Source organism: Triturus cristatus, chromosome 7 (assembly GCF_964204655.1).
Source record: "Triturus cristatus chromosome 7, aTriCri1.1, whole genome shotgun sequence".
Lineage (NCBI taxonomy): Eukaryota > Metazoa > Chordata > Amphibia > Caudata > Salamandridae > Triturus > Triturus cristatus.
Genome location: NC_140590.1, coordinates 665,675,009 through 665,693,031, shown reverse-complemented (window position 1 = coordinate 665,693,031; position 18,023 = coordinate 665,675,009). Strand labels below are relative to the sequence as shown.

Here is an 18,023-nt window from a genome sequence, read left to right as displayed (position 1 = left end):
CTTCCTCCGCTGTCTGACGAGTTGCATACATGGCCTGATAGTAACGTACAAACGTGTCAAGAATCTCTGCCGTGTCATAGTGTATGGTGCCTTCATCGTCTACTATCTTAGCTATATGTGTTCTACCCCAGGGCTCTGCAATTTTGTTGGCTAACGCTCTTCCTGGTCTGCCCCCTTCTCTATAATATATTGCCGTCCAGTGGCGGTACAAATGCCGTACCCCCTGATCAGCTGTATCATTGCACTCCGTGACCTTACTCTGAATAGTAGCTAGAGTAGCAGGATCTGCCCCAATCTCGTATTCACGTTCTAAACTACCCAGTTCCTGTTCTAGTGTTCTCATAGTGCCACGCAGAGATCGAAGAACCCCAGCTTGCAAACCTCTGCAGTCGCCCCGGATGGTCACCTTAAAGGCCTCCCATAGCGTTCCCATACTATCTACAGATCCCCTATTATGTTCAAAATAATCAATTATAGCTTCTCTCACACCTTCACAGAAAACCAGATCTAGCAGGGAGGAGGATTGTAGTCGCCACTGAAATTGTGTAGGTGTGTGTGTGGGTATGTTCACATTGAGCAGGACAGGGGAATGATCTGAAAGTGTCTTGGGCAGTGGCGAACATCAAGGACCCACAAATGCACATCAGCTGTCGCTAACCAAAAGTCAAGACGTGACCAGGAATGGTGCACATATGAGTGGCATGTGCCTTCCTTTAGACCAGGATTGCGCAGCCGCCACAAATCCAGTATCCCCAAGTCCTTCATGCCATTAGTTACAGAGAGCACTGCCTTTTTGGGCGCCACTTCAGCTGAGGTCATGTGGTCCTCCCCCGGCACCAGCACTACGTTAAAATTCCCCCCACAAACAATAGCAGATGGAGCCAATGTATGTATTTTACCCCACAATGTCTCAAAAAACCCCGGGTCGTCTGTATTAGGCCCATAGGTGTTTACAATTGTCACACGTGTGCCACATAAAATGCCCTGCACCAGGATATATCTCCCCATATCATCTTTCTCAACATGCAAAATTTCAAAGGGGATGCCCTGCTTGATCAGAATCATAACACTCCTCGCATAGGAGGAGTAAGTAGATGCTATCCGCACTCCCGCCCATCTAGAGGCCACTGCCTCCGCTGCATACACCGTGAGATGGGTTTCCTGCAACAGTGCAATGTGCACATTGTGATGGTCTAAATATGCCAAGACCTGCCTCGTCTTTTTAGGATTACTCAGGTCTCTAACATTCCATGTCAACCATGATACAGTAGCATTCTTAATTTCTACCATTTCACGTAGTATCTAATGCATCAGCCCACCATTGTACATAGCCCAATCTTGTAAATGCCATTGACAATTCAAACGATGTGCCCAACTCATTATCATTCATGTATAGTTCCCCAACAGTTCCCACCTCCCACTTCAGCATCCCAATTATGCTAAGGAACCCCCAGCAAACAGCAATCACACAATCATGTCGCAACATGACATAAAACATCAAATTACACCCCAAAAAACAGAGATCAATGTGGGGTACTCCCTACTGGGGGGTCACCAGTAGCCACAAACCCCGAGATCAAACCAGGTGGGGACAAGGTATGTATATAAAAACCTACCCCCATCCAGGGACAACCACCAGAGGCATCGCATAGAAAAAACATTACATTCTGCAACCCGACATTATGCATTAACAAAGCATTGAGCATGCCAGGACATCAAAGTTCAGAACAGCAGATAAAAAACATTTGGCGTTTAAAAAGGATAAGAATAAAGGCGAGCAACATTTCAAACTTTGACATAGCAATCAGTCATTTTGATGAATCAGTCTCCATACGTGCACCCTATTAGAATGGACTGCAACTGCACTACACTTGTAAGAAAGAGCTCACACGGTCAGTCCTTGGGTGCCGCAAAAATCTTAGTTTTTCCCTTGTAGTGAATACAAAGACGAGCAGGGTACAACATGGCGTATTGAATCTTCATAGACTGCAGATTCTTTTCACCTAATGGAATTTCCGACGCGCTTGCTGCACCGATGCGGTAGGAACTAGTGCGAGTTGCATGCCTTAATACGAAATGGTGCCTTCTTCCCGGGCCAGTCGTAGCGTCACATCCCGGTCACGATAATTAAGTAACTGGGCAATGATGGGACTCGTGGCACTCCAGGCACCGGTTTGGGCGCTAAGGACCTGTGCGCACGCTCCACCACCATCATGGCCAAGAAGTGCTCCGTACCAAGCGTATCCTTCAGTAAAGTGTCAACATACCGTTCCAGAGGCCCGTATTCGTTGACTCGGCTACCCCAGTAATCCGTAGGTTGTTACGGCACGATCTGGCTTCGAGATCTTCATTCTTAGCCTGAATTACTGCTAAGAGTTTCTCCATACTGGTGCATGCCGCACTGACCACCTCCACAAGGTCCTCAGTAGTAGAGATACGCTGTTCTGCCTCAGAGATACGGGACCCATGTTTATCAAGCTTGGCCGACATGCTGTCCATGCACAAGTTGAGATTATCAATTTTACTGTCGATCGCCTATAGACATTTTTGAATAGTGAGCATCATCCGCTACAACCAACCGCTAGCACCCGCACTCAACTCCAGTTCAGTGTCCGACGTCGCGGGAGCCTGCGATTTGTGAAGCGTTGAGTTTCAATATTGAGCTTCACCTGCTGCTTATCTGTTTTGCCCATGTTAGCCCCAGGACCAAGGCAATATCACAGTCAGACCAGTGCACAGTCCAGCACGCCAAGTGTCACCCAAGGGGCTCAAAAGATGTCCAGCCTGCAAGCAGCAGCAGCAGTGTAATGTTGCAACCCTCCACAGTTGGGAGATTAAGGCAGTTTGTGCGTAAATCAGCGCCCACCAAGCCTGTATACTGTAGGTGACACAGCCCCACTGCGCCAGAACATGTACGAACAACCAGACGGATCCCACAACAAAGCAGAAACCCTGATCACAATATTAACACTGATGGGGCGACCCGGTGTCCCTCACCCTAATACCAGACTGATGCCCCCCACGCAACCCAGACAGCAGCTGAATGCTGACAAAGACTGTATTACAGCAGGGAAGGAGAAGTAGGCCTCAGAGGTGGTCAGCAGGGAGATAGCCACATTCAGCAAGCAGGGGCAAACAGGAGGGCAGCACCATCGCCAGGTCATGGGCATCTGAGGCAGGGCAAAGCCCAAAAACGTAGAGGCAGCAGAGGCGTCCATCAAACACACAGTGAGTCAGCCAGGCATCAATAACAAAGGCATATTCGGAACCTCACGGCCGCCAACTCTCCTCACAGCACGTCCGCTGAACTCCAGGCGCGCTATGCTGCTGAAGTACTTGCCACCATGAAGCCCAGCAAGCGAGAAAGTGTCCAGCGGCACGGTTAATAATGGCACGCTCTCCGCCGCTCTTCAACACTCTGCAACTGCTCACAGCACAGCCGCTCCACCCAGACAGTCACCGCGGACACACGCCCGGGGCCGACAGTATCTCACCACGTGGCGCCCCGGGGAGAGCAAGCCAGTTCAGCGGAGCGTGTGCAGCCCAGCAGCAGCACTTACCACTTGGTGAATAAGGAGTGCAGCCGCACAGTGAAGTCCAGTTCAGGCACACAGGCGATCGGAGACAGGACACATCAAGCCCTCACAACTCAACCTCTTTACCGGGCACCCGCAGGGGCCGCCATGTTGTAGAGAGAAACGGTTTCCTCCTCAAAACTCCGCCGATGCAAGCAAAGCATTCCACACGTGTAGTGCAGCACAGTGAATATCGTAGTTCCACTGGAGGGTATCAGTTTCTGCAGGATTTTAGCCGGATGGTGACCTTGACCGGGAGAGCTGCACTAAAGTGCGGCCATCTTGCGTCGGGCTCTCTAGCGCCCCCCCCCTCAGAGCACTTTCGTCCTAAAATTAGTCTAAGGCCTCAGTTTTGGATTTTGGCCATCTGGATCCCTTTAGCAGCACTTCCAAGGGTCTTTGGCTAGAGTGGCACTACTTGGAGGGACAGGACTCACTCAGGCTGGGTCCAGGTATGGGTTCAAGATGAAGGAACCCTTTTGTGTCCCTGTGGCTCTGAACAGGAGGCCAGCAAGCCAGTCCTTGTGAGTCACTCTGGAGGTCCTGGGACAGATGAAGACTCAGTCCTTGTACCCAGGCAGAAGGCAGCTGAACAGTAGGGCAATAGGGCAGCAATCCAGCAGGGCAGTGGCCCTTCAGAGCAGCAGTCCTTCAGAGAAGCAGTCCTCCCAGCAGCACAGCAATGCTTCCTCCAGGCAGAGTATCCACAAGTCCGGAAGTGTACTGAAGAGTGAATCTGAAGGTCCTGTTTTTGTACCATTGTTCCCTTCCTCTGGAATGTGGGAGAATCTTCTAGAAAGGTTCCTTGAATTGCATTAAATAGCCTGACGCCACAATCCAGGTTTCAAGTGTGCTGCAGTGACACAGTGGGGCTGGGCTCAGCTCTGCACCTCTCATCATGCCAGCAGGTGACCAATGGAGGCCCACCCAAACCTTCCATTGTGTTACTGTCTGGGAGGAATTTACAAAGACTGTCAGCTACACCCAGTCATGTAACTGAAGACAGGATACAGGCACAAAGCGTTAAGGGCAGAAAAATGTAAACTTTCTAAAAGTAGCATTTCCAAAATTGTAATGAAAAAACCGACTTCACCATTAAGGAGGGGTTATCATTACAATTTCATAGATACCAAACATGACATAGCTACCTGCTACGGATTGGAAATTGCAGCTTATTAAATGTAATAAATGTAAAAAAAGAAAAGTGTCCTCTGATCAAAAATACTTACTAAAAAAATACCACTTTCTACTTTCTCATAACAAACTCAATTAGCTCTGGAAACATGATTTCTAGTAGGGCCCAGGACACATTGACTTTACTCCATTATTTTAAAAGTCTTTAATGCAAGTACTATGAAAACATGAAACAACTCAATCACTCCTGCATTGCAGGGTTCTACTTTAACTCTTACAGCCAGACTATACAAAGATTTAGAGGAGCGTCTTTTGTACAGGTAAATATTTATGTTCCAATATGACTCTTTGTGAGTCTCAGGAAGACCTGAAGACAGTGAGTGATCAGTAGGTTAGGGAAAGAGTGGAATGTTTGGATAACGGTGAGTTGAAACTACATGACTGCAATAACTAGTTTGTGTACTTAGTTTCAAGTATAAATTCCCTACTTCCTGCTTACAGTAAGCTCTTCTGGGGAATGAGCAGTCTTGTCAGCAATTAGTTCATTTTTACAGAAAGTGGGTTATTGGCAACTTGTATTGTTGCTAAGGTTCTTCTGTCGCAGGGACTCTGCAGGGGAGCTGAACTGTGCCTTGGTATAACAGAACGTCAGAACGTTGGAACTGAGTCTCTCTACTACATCAGTACCTGTAGGCCCAAATCCAACTAGCTCACAGTGCCTCACCTGTACTCCTAACCTTCCCAGCGTGATTGGTGTTCTGGCAATCCAGCACATGACCTTCTAGCCCCCAAGGGAACCGTGGAAACAGATCATCACCTTTTGTTTTTCACTCATGCATGTCCATAATAAACAAAAGAAAGACCCAAGGAAAGTTTACAATATTTTTTGAAACTATCATAGTATAAGAGCCCCCTTTGTTGCCATTCTGACACCCTTTTCATGGCCAGCATATTCCTGCTGTTGAAAGATTGCCGGCCCAGCGGGATCCTTGATCCCGGCGGTGCCAGTGGTCTTGTGGTGGTCCTATTGCCGCAATCATAATACTGCAGGTGGTCCCGCACTATGGTGGTCGTTGGACCACCACCATGGGTACGGTGGTCGTATGGACTGCCGTACTCGTAATTAGGGCCTAAGTGAGCACAGGGATATAGCAATGATCTCTGCAATTAGCATTGGACCCCATACCTGGTATAAGTAGCAACAATAGGTGTAAGCTCAGTTTACTCAAGGCTGGTGTGCCCATTCCAAGACCGGTCCCTATGCTGGAATTCTCCTCTCTGCTTTCCAAGGGGATGAGTCACAGTTTACATGATAAGAACTACTGTGGTGAGAAGCAGCAGCTGTGCTACTGTGTTGTGTCTAAAATGTTAGGAGATGTTGCTGACCGGGCATAAGAAAACAAAACACCATGTTGTTTGACCTTGCACGAAACGTTCAGACGGGATCTCAAGAAGAATAACTAAATAACAAATAAAGTGTGCAGTGTGTTTCTGAAATAATATGATGGCAAACAAACAAATGTATTATATGTGGCTGTGTAAAGCAAAGACAGCCTAAAACTTGTAAAACGCTAAACCAAGGGAGAAGCAAAGTGGTCCAAACTGTAAACCAACAATTGTGCCACTAATAATGCAGGCTATTTAGAACGCTCACAGAGCCTGCAAAAGAAACAAATTGTAGCCAAAATCCCTTTTGTAACCTTGCCACAGAGAAGTGCTGGTAACTTCAAAGTTGAAGTATAGCTGTTATATTAAATGTGCTGCAACGGCTGCAGTGAAAGTATATCAGCCCTGGACAGAACTGTTACAGATTTATAACCTAAGTTACATGTACATAAATAAAGACACTCATTATTACAATAGGATATAGAAAAAAACAATTATAAAATGTACATCTAATCATAAATAATCATTGCATCATTTTGCACAGATGTTACATAATTATATTTCATTTTGCTCATTTCAAATGGTGTTCACTAGACAACTTTAATGTTGCACGTACTTAATAAATAGTACTCTTGCTTCACAATATGCATTAGTGTAAGGAGATGTCTCTTTCTGCATGATCACTTCCAAGTTTTTGGACTGATGCTGCTGTTTTTTTGACTCTGAGGGTCCACTGAGGCCTGCTAACCAGACCTCAGTGCCAGTGTTTTAAACCCTTACAAAATGTATGTTAAATCGGCATAAACTGACTAGCATATAAGTTCCAGGAATCTAGTACCAAGGTTACCCAGGGCATGTAAGTTCGAAGGTTCCTAGCCTGACACAGCACCCTGGAAGAGCAGTTTTAAACAGCTAGATTTACTTTGCCATTTAAACCAATGGGAAAGCCCCCACTTCCCTCAATAATATATCTACGTCTCCCAGAAGGAAGGCCCTAAAGCAGGGAACAGTATATTACTAAGTGGGACATGTACTTTAATATGTCCCAACAGTAAAACGTCCAAATTGTTGTATTTTGTGTGGAAAAGCAAGTAGCCCCATTGGCTAGTACTGAGTTACAAACTGCCATCTCAGCTGTGCTAACTTCTGAATGGGACTACTAAAATGGGTTCTTGCAGGTAACAACTTATTTGTGAGATTAACCCCAACTTGATGCCCAGGTGGAATTTAATATCACTTTTAAGGAACGGCAAATTTTACAAAATTGCCACTCTGTTGCCCAGTTTATCCACTGGCCTTTTTGCAGTTGCTGACCACCAGGCAGGCTTCTGTCCTCCTGTGGAGTAGTGTGAACTACTTCCAGGGTCAGGAACAATAGAGGCAGGACACAGAGGGAGGTGTTACTTCTCCCTTGCAGGCAGCCACTCATGGTGGTGGCCTAAAAGGTAATCTTCAAAGGATGAACCATCTTTGGTGGGCTAATAGTGATCACACTTAAGTAGAGCTGATCCTTTGTTCAGGTAGATGGGCTGGTGAAGGGAACAGAAAGGGGAAACCAATAGCCAAACATTTTTTTCCATGGACGTGTAGCCCCCAGGTAGCCACACCTCTAGGGTGGGCTCCCAAGCTCCTCATTGCCAAGAAAGGGTTCAGACATCTTGAGAGTGGGCAGAATAGTGCACTCTGGGATTGCTAGTTGTCACAGGGCTAGAGGGATCCTGGTTGTCATTGGCTAGTGACTGCATCATTCCCCCAGGGATTTTTCTGAGCAAATATATGGCACCCCTGGCACCCTGAACCTCAGATCACACCAGGACTGGAAAGGACCAAAGAAGTACTGCCCTGCTGACTCCTGGACCTGGCAAGGAATGCTGTAACAACTGCTGGACTGCAGCTGCTGCTTCTTGGGCTAGTGAAGAGAGGACTGTGACTGTGGTGCCTGGTTCTTAGAAAAGTCTCTCCAGAACCCCAGCCTGAAGTACAGATTCCAAGGGTCAGTCAGCTGGCCCCCTGCTTCATTACCAGGGCTTTAATGCTGGAGTTGTCTGTTCTGGCTAGTCAGTAGCCATCTTCAAGAAATCAGCCCTGACCGCCAAAATGCCGCCAAGAAGATCTTCACCCTGGACTCAAAAGTTGCATCTATGTCTACCTTACCAGGGAAAGTAACTAGAGTGTGGATTGGTCTCCCAAGATAGACACTAGCCCTCACCAAAGAAAACCGTTGAACTTGCTGTGAACGGAGCACAGTATCCCCAAACTGGTAGACATCTAATGGCCCAAAAAGGACTTTGAAGGATATGAACCCTGTTGCCAAAGTTGCCCCATCTTACCCGTGGACCAAGGCATAACTGCAAGGAGACCCCCATGGACTGCACATTATACGGAGCATCTTTCAGCATCCTGTATCCTCAGGACCACTCCATTAAAGTCTATTGCAATTTTGATGTAAAGTGTGGAACTGGACTTGAAACCGATTTGGCGACCAGGTAACTGTTCGAATATTCCTTATTGGCCTCTCTGACCTTTACCCTGTTGGAACTGGCCACCCAGTACAGAAGGGAGTAGCCAAGCACAACTCTTTCAAACTTTTCATACTTTACGGATACCATTGCTTGTTTGTGCTTTGGACTAAAAGGCTGAGATTTATGATTTCTCTAAAAATGTTTATCTTAAAAACCCTCTGGTAGATTATGCTCACCTTGGTGTCTAAAATTAATAAAATATAATCTACTTTTAATAAATTGGGGTTGGATTTCTTCAGTGTTGTGTTACTTTTTTATTCTGTTTTGTGCTTACTGATGTACAGGCATTTTATAGTGCCAGGATGGGGGTCTCTAGCTCCGGCGTTGACTTGAGGTGGAGGTTAGGCACAGCTGCAGCCCACTGCCACTCACCTTTATTGCCTACCCTATGTAGTGATACTGCATGACGATCTACAGCAGCTCCAGTGACACTGCTGCAAGCCTCCATTTTCCAAATCTTAGATGGTGGCCTCACCATGAATACTGCCATGTTATCACTTAGGTCCAGCATTGTATTCCCCCAGGAAGCCAGCTTATGATGCATATACAGGCAAGACGTATATGACTCTTGATTACACCTCAGGCACTGCCCACCAATTTTCCTATATGTAGTGTCATGATTTAACTCCATGTGCTAGAGCTGGCATGTCAAGGAACCAGCCTCACAGCCTCATGCCCATGCAACTTTCCATGGGATCTCACAGCTGTGCATCGAATTGTGTCTGAGCCTGGACTTAAAACTAGTTTTTTTACTTGGCAATCACATTTTCCCAATCAGACTCAGTCGTAATATGGTGAAATACCATCTCTCAAGATAGCTGACCTTGAAAACTGCCCTTCAATGGCTTAAGGATCTGGATCATTACCACACTCTCTTTATTCTAACAATGTACTGATCTAGAATGTGAATATTATTTCAACAAGGCAATGGCTGAAGTGGGTTGACCTAAAGTCTCACTATTATTATTTTTGTATTTTATTTGATGTAAGGCAAATAGCAAAAGTAACCTCAAGACCAGACCTTAAAAGAAGATGCACATACCTTAATGACTAGACTAATATATTTTTTTCCTGTTTTTCTAATTTAATATTTGTTTTATTTTACGACACAATATCATTTTAAACTTTGGGGAAACTCTTTGCCAAGCTGATGATACATTTCTGTTTTTCAGATTCTTTGTCTGACTGGGTACTCAGCATCTGTTATACTTCTGGTCTATGTAATTTCATTTGTCTGTCGTAAAGGGAGAAATAATCCAGATTTCTGGGCCTGCATCTTCTTGATGGTAAGAAACAGACTAACCACAGAAAATGTTTTTTTGTGAAAGACTGTGAGATAATAGCCAATTAGTGTAGAGCAGTTTGATGAGCAATAGGTCACAGGATTATTTGTGCTGTGATACCGTTTATATTGTTGAATTATGGTGTCTTAGTGGTCCTAACTTGTGTTATGGTGAGTTAGTGTCCTGAAGGTTCAGTGGGTTGGTATGAGTAAGTGTTCCTATCAGAAAGTGCAGTGCTCTGTGTTAGTGTACAGAGGATAAAGTATATTGTGGTGAGGTACTCTCCGTAGCGGTATCGTCTTTGTTGCCTATTCAATGAGTATAAGCAGTTGTTGGTCCTGGTCCTTTTTGCAGGGTTATCACCAAACTTTTTGCCACCTTCTTCGTATTTTTCTGACCCTTTTTTGTTGGCTTTAGGACTCTGGGCACTTTACCAGTGCTAAAGGGCATGTGCTCTCTCTCCCCCTAAAACATGGTATTATTAGTATACACCCGTTTGGCATATTTAATTTACTTCTGAGTCCCTTGTAAAGTGGTTTACCATACACCCAGGGCCTATAAATGAAATGCTATTAGTGGACCTGCAGAACTGCTTATGTCACCCACAGGGGAATATAGCCACCCCACTGGATACACTTCAATTGGTCGTTCGACCAGGAGGACGCCATTTTGCACTTTCGGTCATCTCACCCCTCGGACACCAATTGAAGTGTATCCAGTGGGGTGTCTATAGTCCCCTTCAATAGGTTAGTTCCTATTTACATTGAAAATTAAGGAGCTTTTTAAATGTAATGAAGAGCATGACCCATTGAGAGTCTTCCATTTTAAGACATCGGCACAGTAGTGGCATCATTTGTGACATCAAACAGATATTGCTGTTTGGTCAAGAATCATTAAAACATATTTAACGTTGGAAGTCCGTATACTGCTGTATCAGATTGCCACGTTTTGCCCTGAAGAAATCCAAGGTTCTTTACTTGATGAAACGCATTGGCTGGTGTTTTTAAGAATATCAAATGAAAGACGAATAAAGGAAGAAAATGCAACTGGACTGTGCTATGTTTTGTGCTTCTTAAATTGTTGATACATTCCATTGTAACACAGTACTCTATTGTGTTATATGTGGTACAGCTTTGTTCCATGCTTTGGTATATAAAATTTCCCTAGTTAGGGAGGCACCTTTGGGTAGAGGGTGCCTACAAAGAAGTGCACACAAAAATACTGCTCTAAGAAAATATACTGCAGGTGACTTACGGTGAAGGTGCTTTGTTAGCGTTCAGGTCCACTGCCCATTTATTGCCTTTTTTTGTTATAAATTATTGACCACTCCTGCTTCAATCCATAAACTCACTGACCTTCTTCCGGTTGTAGAATTCCTCATGCTCAGAAATCTCATCCAGATGAAGATGTCAAATCACTGAGATCGAAACACTGTCAACCTTGTGTACAACAAAAGACTCCTTTATTGTTAAAAATTATCACCAGGAGTTTGTACTTATTTTGTCAATGCGATGCATATATTTTTAAATGTTACTTTCACTCATCACATCACACACTTTTTCACTTTTTTGTGAGCACATTTACTATTCTTCAAAAGTCTCTGATATAATATTTATAAATAAATGATTTATAATGTCAATACCCTACCTGTGTCCCTTCGCACAAATGTAAACTGTCAACTGCTGCTCCGTTTTGGCATTTATTCAATAATATGCCCCATGCCATAGGCAGATTGATTAACACTCTCTTAAATCAATAACTTCCTTTCTCTAGAACCAGTTGGCCTTATATGAACCATTGTTACCTCCAAACAGTATTGACTACCCCAGGTTCAAATGATGGGGCACCCTTGTTTTTCAATACACTCCTCCTTTCTAGGAGTGCTCACCAACCAGCATCAGGTGAGTGCACAACTTGTGCACTGCTCCTATCTCGGAAGTCAGTGCTCACCTCCACTCCACTGTGGGCACATCAAGATGCGCTGATCGTGGCTGCTTTCCCCCTCCCTGGGACCCGCAACGATCAGGGGATCCCCTCTGCTCCGCAGTACATCTGCTTTGCACTTGCTGAGCGCACCCGGCCTCAGCTCGCCGAACCAGCGATCGACGACTTTATTTGGTGAGGTACTGGGGTAGCGTGGAAGTGCGGTCTTCCCTGCTGTCCCCATAAACTCGTGACTCCCTGGGGACCTCTGAATCTCTATGGCAACTAACAACACAGAAAGGCTGTACTCTACCCCTATTATTGAGATAAGTACAATGTATCATATATTTAATCCGGACAAAATGACACTCTGGCTGGATCAAGCCCAAAAGACATATATATATATATAGACACCTAGAAATTTATGAAGAAACAAAGGAAGAAAAAGGAAGAGAGTGTCACATAAATTTTTTTCTTTTATTATTGTTCCTTTTATAAAAAATTATTAGATTCTTTTCCAGGGTAATAACAATATACACATCAAGTTTTTTGTATACAAAACACACAAAATATATCAAAAATTTCTACATCAAACAAGTACAAATGATTGTACAAAAGGAAATACAGATGTGATGCAAAACAAAGTAAGAAGAAAGACAAAAACAGGTTCCCAGTCAGGAAAGAAAGTTTAATCAAACATACACTCTTTCATATCCAAAAAAGCACATTCATACAACATCACACAAACATATTCATTCAAGAACGAACCAAACGCACTCATAGACCCCTACCCCAAAAAATAGAAACTCCAGAAAGATTCTAGTAATTGATCAAAACAAATTTATGGATATTTTCTGAAATGCACACATCCAATCAAGTGGAGGGAATAGTGGGGTGCTGATCAACAACGCCGACGCGCGTTTCGGTGAAACAACTCCTAATAGGGAGTACCACCTTCTTCAGGGCGTAACAGAAAGTACCAAAAAAGACGGGACCTGTCAAAGATGTAAAGAGATCAATTAGGTGTCTATATATATAGAAGTGTATATGTAAAAAGAGAACACGGGCAATTGGTATACAATATCCAAACCGAGAGTCACAGGCAAAAATGATAAAAATACAATTCTTTTTAATTCAAATGTTGATAAGCAAGCACCAAGAGCAAAACCAAGGACTGTGGACAAAAAAGGAGAACATTGAAGAATACATCGAGACCGTTATGCGGTAACTGCAAATAGGGGAAAGTATTCAGGCGAACATAGAGAATCACAAAAGAACAAAAAAGGAGCTTACCTGCGTTGATAAAGAGAGACTGTTCAACGCAAATACTTCCTAGATGGGGTTTCCACAAGTACAGAGGAATCACTTCAATCGAGATCGAAAAATAAAAGAATTAAAAATTCTAGACGGATATGCATCTCAGAGAAAATAAATAATAATGAATCCATGACGAAAGAAAAAACACAGAAAGAGATTTACAACAAAGCACCAAAATTAAGATAATCGTTATATATTACAACCAGATCCTACTGCTATGTAACCCCAGCAATAAAGAGAGAAGAAATTACCAAAGTATCGTAGATGGCAAAATCTTCAAGGCTAATTATCGGCAGCTGGACCTTAAAGGAAGTTTGCTTCTTTTTCAAAAAGAAATTGTTTCATCGGATTCCTCCCTAATGTCAAAAAACAAACACACAGGAGGAAAAAAGAAAAAGGAAGAATGTTCCGGATCCAAAGAACGCCGTTACATTTGCTCTGATAGAAACACAGCGCCAAACAAAGGCAGATGTACGTTCAAGAACCGCAACATAACAAGTCGGTTCAAACGATAATCAGGTAAAGTATAAAAAGGCTCACCTGGCATCAAAGTAGATTACAACATGCCACACAGATAGCAGTGAAAAGCTAAAAATTCGGAGAATCGAATTCGAAGCAGCAGTAGCGATAACAAGTACTGAAAACAAGAAAAGTAGAAATAAAGAATTCAGTAAATAGAAATACTAAAATAATTCGACGGACATACACAGGGAATGTCGCGAATATAAAGGTGTATATTCAGATAAATAGACAGATGGACAAAAACAACTGTAAAGAAAACTACTCAAAAAGATATGTAGCTAAAGAAAAGGCTGCGCAGCGAAATACGAAAGAAATACCTTAATAGAAGCAGCGTCGGAAAACGATCGACCGACGTCTAGGCAGCAAGGTTCAGCGGAAATGATCGTAGACAGGGGAAACTCTGCCGGGATCAGGTATTTAAACCCTTCAGAATCTCTATGGCAACTACTCTTGTCATTCCTAGTGGAAAAGCATTGCCGTAAGGCTTCTAAAAGGAGCCCAGCTTGATTAAGCACTGCTTGGACAGTTATACTTGCTAATTGCATATCTCTGGATATAGGTATTGGATGTACGTCATTGTGGGCTTGTTTTAATCAGGATAACAAGCCCTAACTTTTCATCTGCATATCTTGAAAAGAATATGTGATATTCATGTTGGTTTGGCCTTAAAGAGTTTATAATACAATCAGTTATTTTTATGTAACCTGTGTGGAGTCTCTTTTGTGGTGTATTCATTGTGTTTCTGTGGGAGTGTGTTGCACAAATACTTTACACATTGCCTCTGATGATAAGCCTGCCTGCTCTGCACCAAGCTACCAGCCGGTGAGCGCAGGTTATGTTTGGCATGTAACTTACTTGCCCTGACTAGAGTGGGGGGTTCTACCTGTCTTAGGTGCATACCCTATCCAATCAGAAACTCCACTTCTAACAGGAGTGTAGTCTGTTAGGCATCTTATGATGCTGGACAGTATAGTATTTTAGGTGCCCTGGAATGCAGTGGATGATAACAGGTTTGTACTTTTAGGAAGTAGTGCAGTGTGACAGGTATTCCAATTTGATTGCAGAAGTATCTGGTCATTTGTTGCCACTAGGATGTAGTTTATTATGTTAGGCGAGTGTGCAAAGGAGGCAGAGAGGTCTTTTTTTCTCTTTAGGAGAAAGCTCAGTGGTGTTGGTTAATGTCCCTCCTCTGGGGTGTAGTGTGGTGTGATGTCAAAATTGAGGTTTTGTTGTGACCAGAGACATCTTAAAGATTTTGGGGGCCCCATAACAAACATAATACAGGCATCTTTCTCAGCAACTCTGAATTTGTGTATCCATTTTAATCTCATTCATGCACTTGGCATCTTTGGTTGTAGTGTAGTTCCTATAGTACCCTTGCATGACCTGCGCTTTTGGAGAACATACACTGGTGGTAGACTGATTCTATGCACCCCCACCACATATGTTAGTCGTGTTTTGCATTAGCTAGCTGACAGTGCCACTAGAATCTCCTTTTATCAGAGAGATTAGTTGTTGGAAACCTCAGAACATAACAAACCCTGATTCCTCAGACTCGTGTACCAGAGATATAGGATCAGCAATACAGTGAATAAAAAGGAATAATACAGTTCTACCATTTTGCAATAGTCATGAACATATACATGAATATAAAATGCATTTATAAAATAAAGCGCATACTCCTAAGGCGCCTGTCTAGATGTACCTAAGTGTACCTAGCATGTGAGTAGGTGTGAAAGAGCTAATAAGCCTAAGAGCCAAGAATCCCGCTAGGATTTAGTCTAACCCCATTACCTGAATAATGAGAGTGTGGGACCTCGCCCTGGTCTCGAGTTGAACACCCTGCAAGGGATGTTCAGACCACTGTCAGCCGGAGCGACTGCATGCAGGAGTCTCAGCATCTCTAGTCAGTGTGTCAGCCTTGAAGTCTCGGTTCCCTCCTGCCTACTAATAGCAAGAGGTGCTGTATTTATACAGTCCTTGTGCATGTGTTAGCCATTGTTCAGTATGAGGATGACGTTGGGGATTGAACGTTGTGCATAGATAGGAGAGGTGAAGATACCCCCTGGGTAGTGTTCTCATAAATCATTCATATGTGCTAAGGATGACGTCTTAGCAATATCAATTGGGAAAAGCCCTCCCTCTGCATGGAACCAGGTGAAAGGTTTAGTCCATAAAAGGCTCCAGTCCTTATAAGGTGTTATGTCCGTATAAGGCATTCTGTCCTTATTAGGAGTTATGTCCTTATAAGTAGGGGTGGGCGGAATTTGCGTAATCGCGTTACGCAAATCTCCGCGAAATGGTAAAAATCTCCGCGAACATGCAGAAATTCCGCAAATTGCTTTTTCGCGATGCTTTTTTCCTGTTCACAGTTGCTGTTTGCGTGCTCGGGGAGAAATATATCGCGAACACGCATTTTGAGAACGCGAACAAGAAAAAATTTCGCGAAGTCGCGGAAAGCAGAATTTTGGGCAATTTCGCGTTCTCCGCGGAACGCGAAATTCCGCAATTTCCACGAGCGGAACTGAATTTTCCGCCTAGGCCTACTTATAATGCTCGTTCATATGAAATGAAGGGGAGATGATGTAGGGAAAGTGTACGATGTTCCCTGGACCTATATTAGGGTACCGATATGAAATATAACACCCACTCCTCCTAATACTCAACAGTAATAATAATACACAATTTGAGATACACATTTATAATGGTGTCAGTGCATAAGACTATCAATGAGACATTTAAAATGTTTCTAAAAACTTTAAAACATCTTTTAAAAACAGTTTGAAAAACCAGGAGAGAAAAATGTTAACTTGAAATATGATTTTTGTGTTAAAGTACCGCAAATCACAGTCCTAAATTAGTTCGATCATACACGTTGAACTACCTCAAGCGTACTCAGAAGGCCATGCTTTGTTATTGAAAGTGTCAATTTGAGGAATTTTGTTGAATTCGTTCCCAGCACACGATGAGCCAGATTTAGATTAAATGTCCTGGCTGGGGGACGCAACATTATCACTGCCTGCAGCCGCAGGGGACAAACATTGTAATATCTCGCATAGCACGTCAAGGGTACATAGATGAAATTCAGTGCTGCCAACAGCTGGTGGAGAGGCAGCCGGTGCTCTATTCGATACCTCGGTGCCAATGGTGAAGCTGAAGTACAACTCAGTTGAAAAGGGAACCTGCAGATCCTCGAGGAATGCATTTGTCAAGATGGGAATACGCTGAGGACAGAGTCGAGCATGGGATCGCAGTGGTTCCAGCCTGGAGTCTAAGTCCTCCAGCGTCTCCATTAGAGGTGTCAGACAGATGTCCAACTTGCATTCTCCTCCACAAAACAGGCATCGGAAAACAGGTACGATGCAGTCTTCAATGACTGGTCTGAACGATATGAACCAAGTAGCACTTAGTTCTCGAAGGTGAGGTGCACCCAGATGTTATACCATGCGCTCACGGTAATATCTCTCCAGGAGAGCTTTTGCCATCTCGCTGGTGGTTGGTCTATCCATTCTGTAGCAGGTAAACGACAATCAGGATTCCAGCAAATGCGAGCAGGATCAGAGGTAGACCCCCGAAAATGCTTCCAAATACGGAGTGTATAAAGTTAGGAATAACTCTGAGGATTGTTTGAAAAGTGCTAAGGAATCCTGACCCTATGGTCTTAAATCGGTGTTCAGGACCACTCGTATTTGACATATTAAAGATACGACCCACCATTATTACCAAATGTAGGGGGCAGTTGGTACAAATAAGTGCCTGTATCTCAGTCGAGGTCCCTGCGATTGAAGTTCAAAGGTTTGTCGAGTGGAGGTGAAGGTTACGGTCTGCTGTAAAACCATGGCTGTCATTCTTCTCAAAGCATCAAAATGTATAAAAGCAACTTTCAGTGAAGGCCATAGCGGCACCTCCCTGAATGTATTTGTTGGTGGAAACAATACTTGCATACAACAAGTAACCCTAGTGTTCACGGTGACCAGATAGGCAATGCCCGGAAGCATACCACAGCAACCTTGATCATTCAGCATCAAGTAACTCCCATTCGAAAGTAACTCTAACACTGGCGTGAACACGGCAGCTGGAGTTCCTTTCATGTGGCAAGACATATTCGCTATTGAATCATTACAGGATCCATGCAAAACGATATCTTGGCACATGAGAGAACCGCTTAAAGCGTTCTTGCAGTTTGTACCACTAAGAAACACTTCTCGATCTCCACTCCGGCATTGTAATCTATATGGTAAATTTTCAGTGCTGATGTTGGTGCAACCGTATAATAATATGAGGCTGGATCTGTTGTGTTAAACCCTGAAAAGTATGCACATTTATGTGCTAACACTTGTGAACTACATTTTGGTGGTGTT

The 18,023-nt window shown here is 43.7% G+C and overlaps 1 protein-coding gene across 2 annotated transcripts in view; it reads left to right on the top strand.

Annotated features, from left to right (window-relative positions):
• The window catches only part of LOC146810319 (ATP-binding cassette sub-family A member 9-like), a 1,478,308-nt gene that overhangs the window by 1,016,929 nt on the left and 443,356 nt on the right, over positions 1-18,023 (top strand). For both annotated transcript variants that reach the window (XM_085617315.1, XM_085617314.1), the window contains one exon: positions 9,790-9,903. In XM_085617315.1, the coding sequence (XP_085473441.1) occupies positions 9,790-9,903 (114 nt within the window). The remainder of the gene's footprint in view (positions 1-9,789; positions 9,904-18,023) is intronic.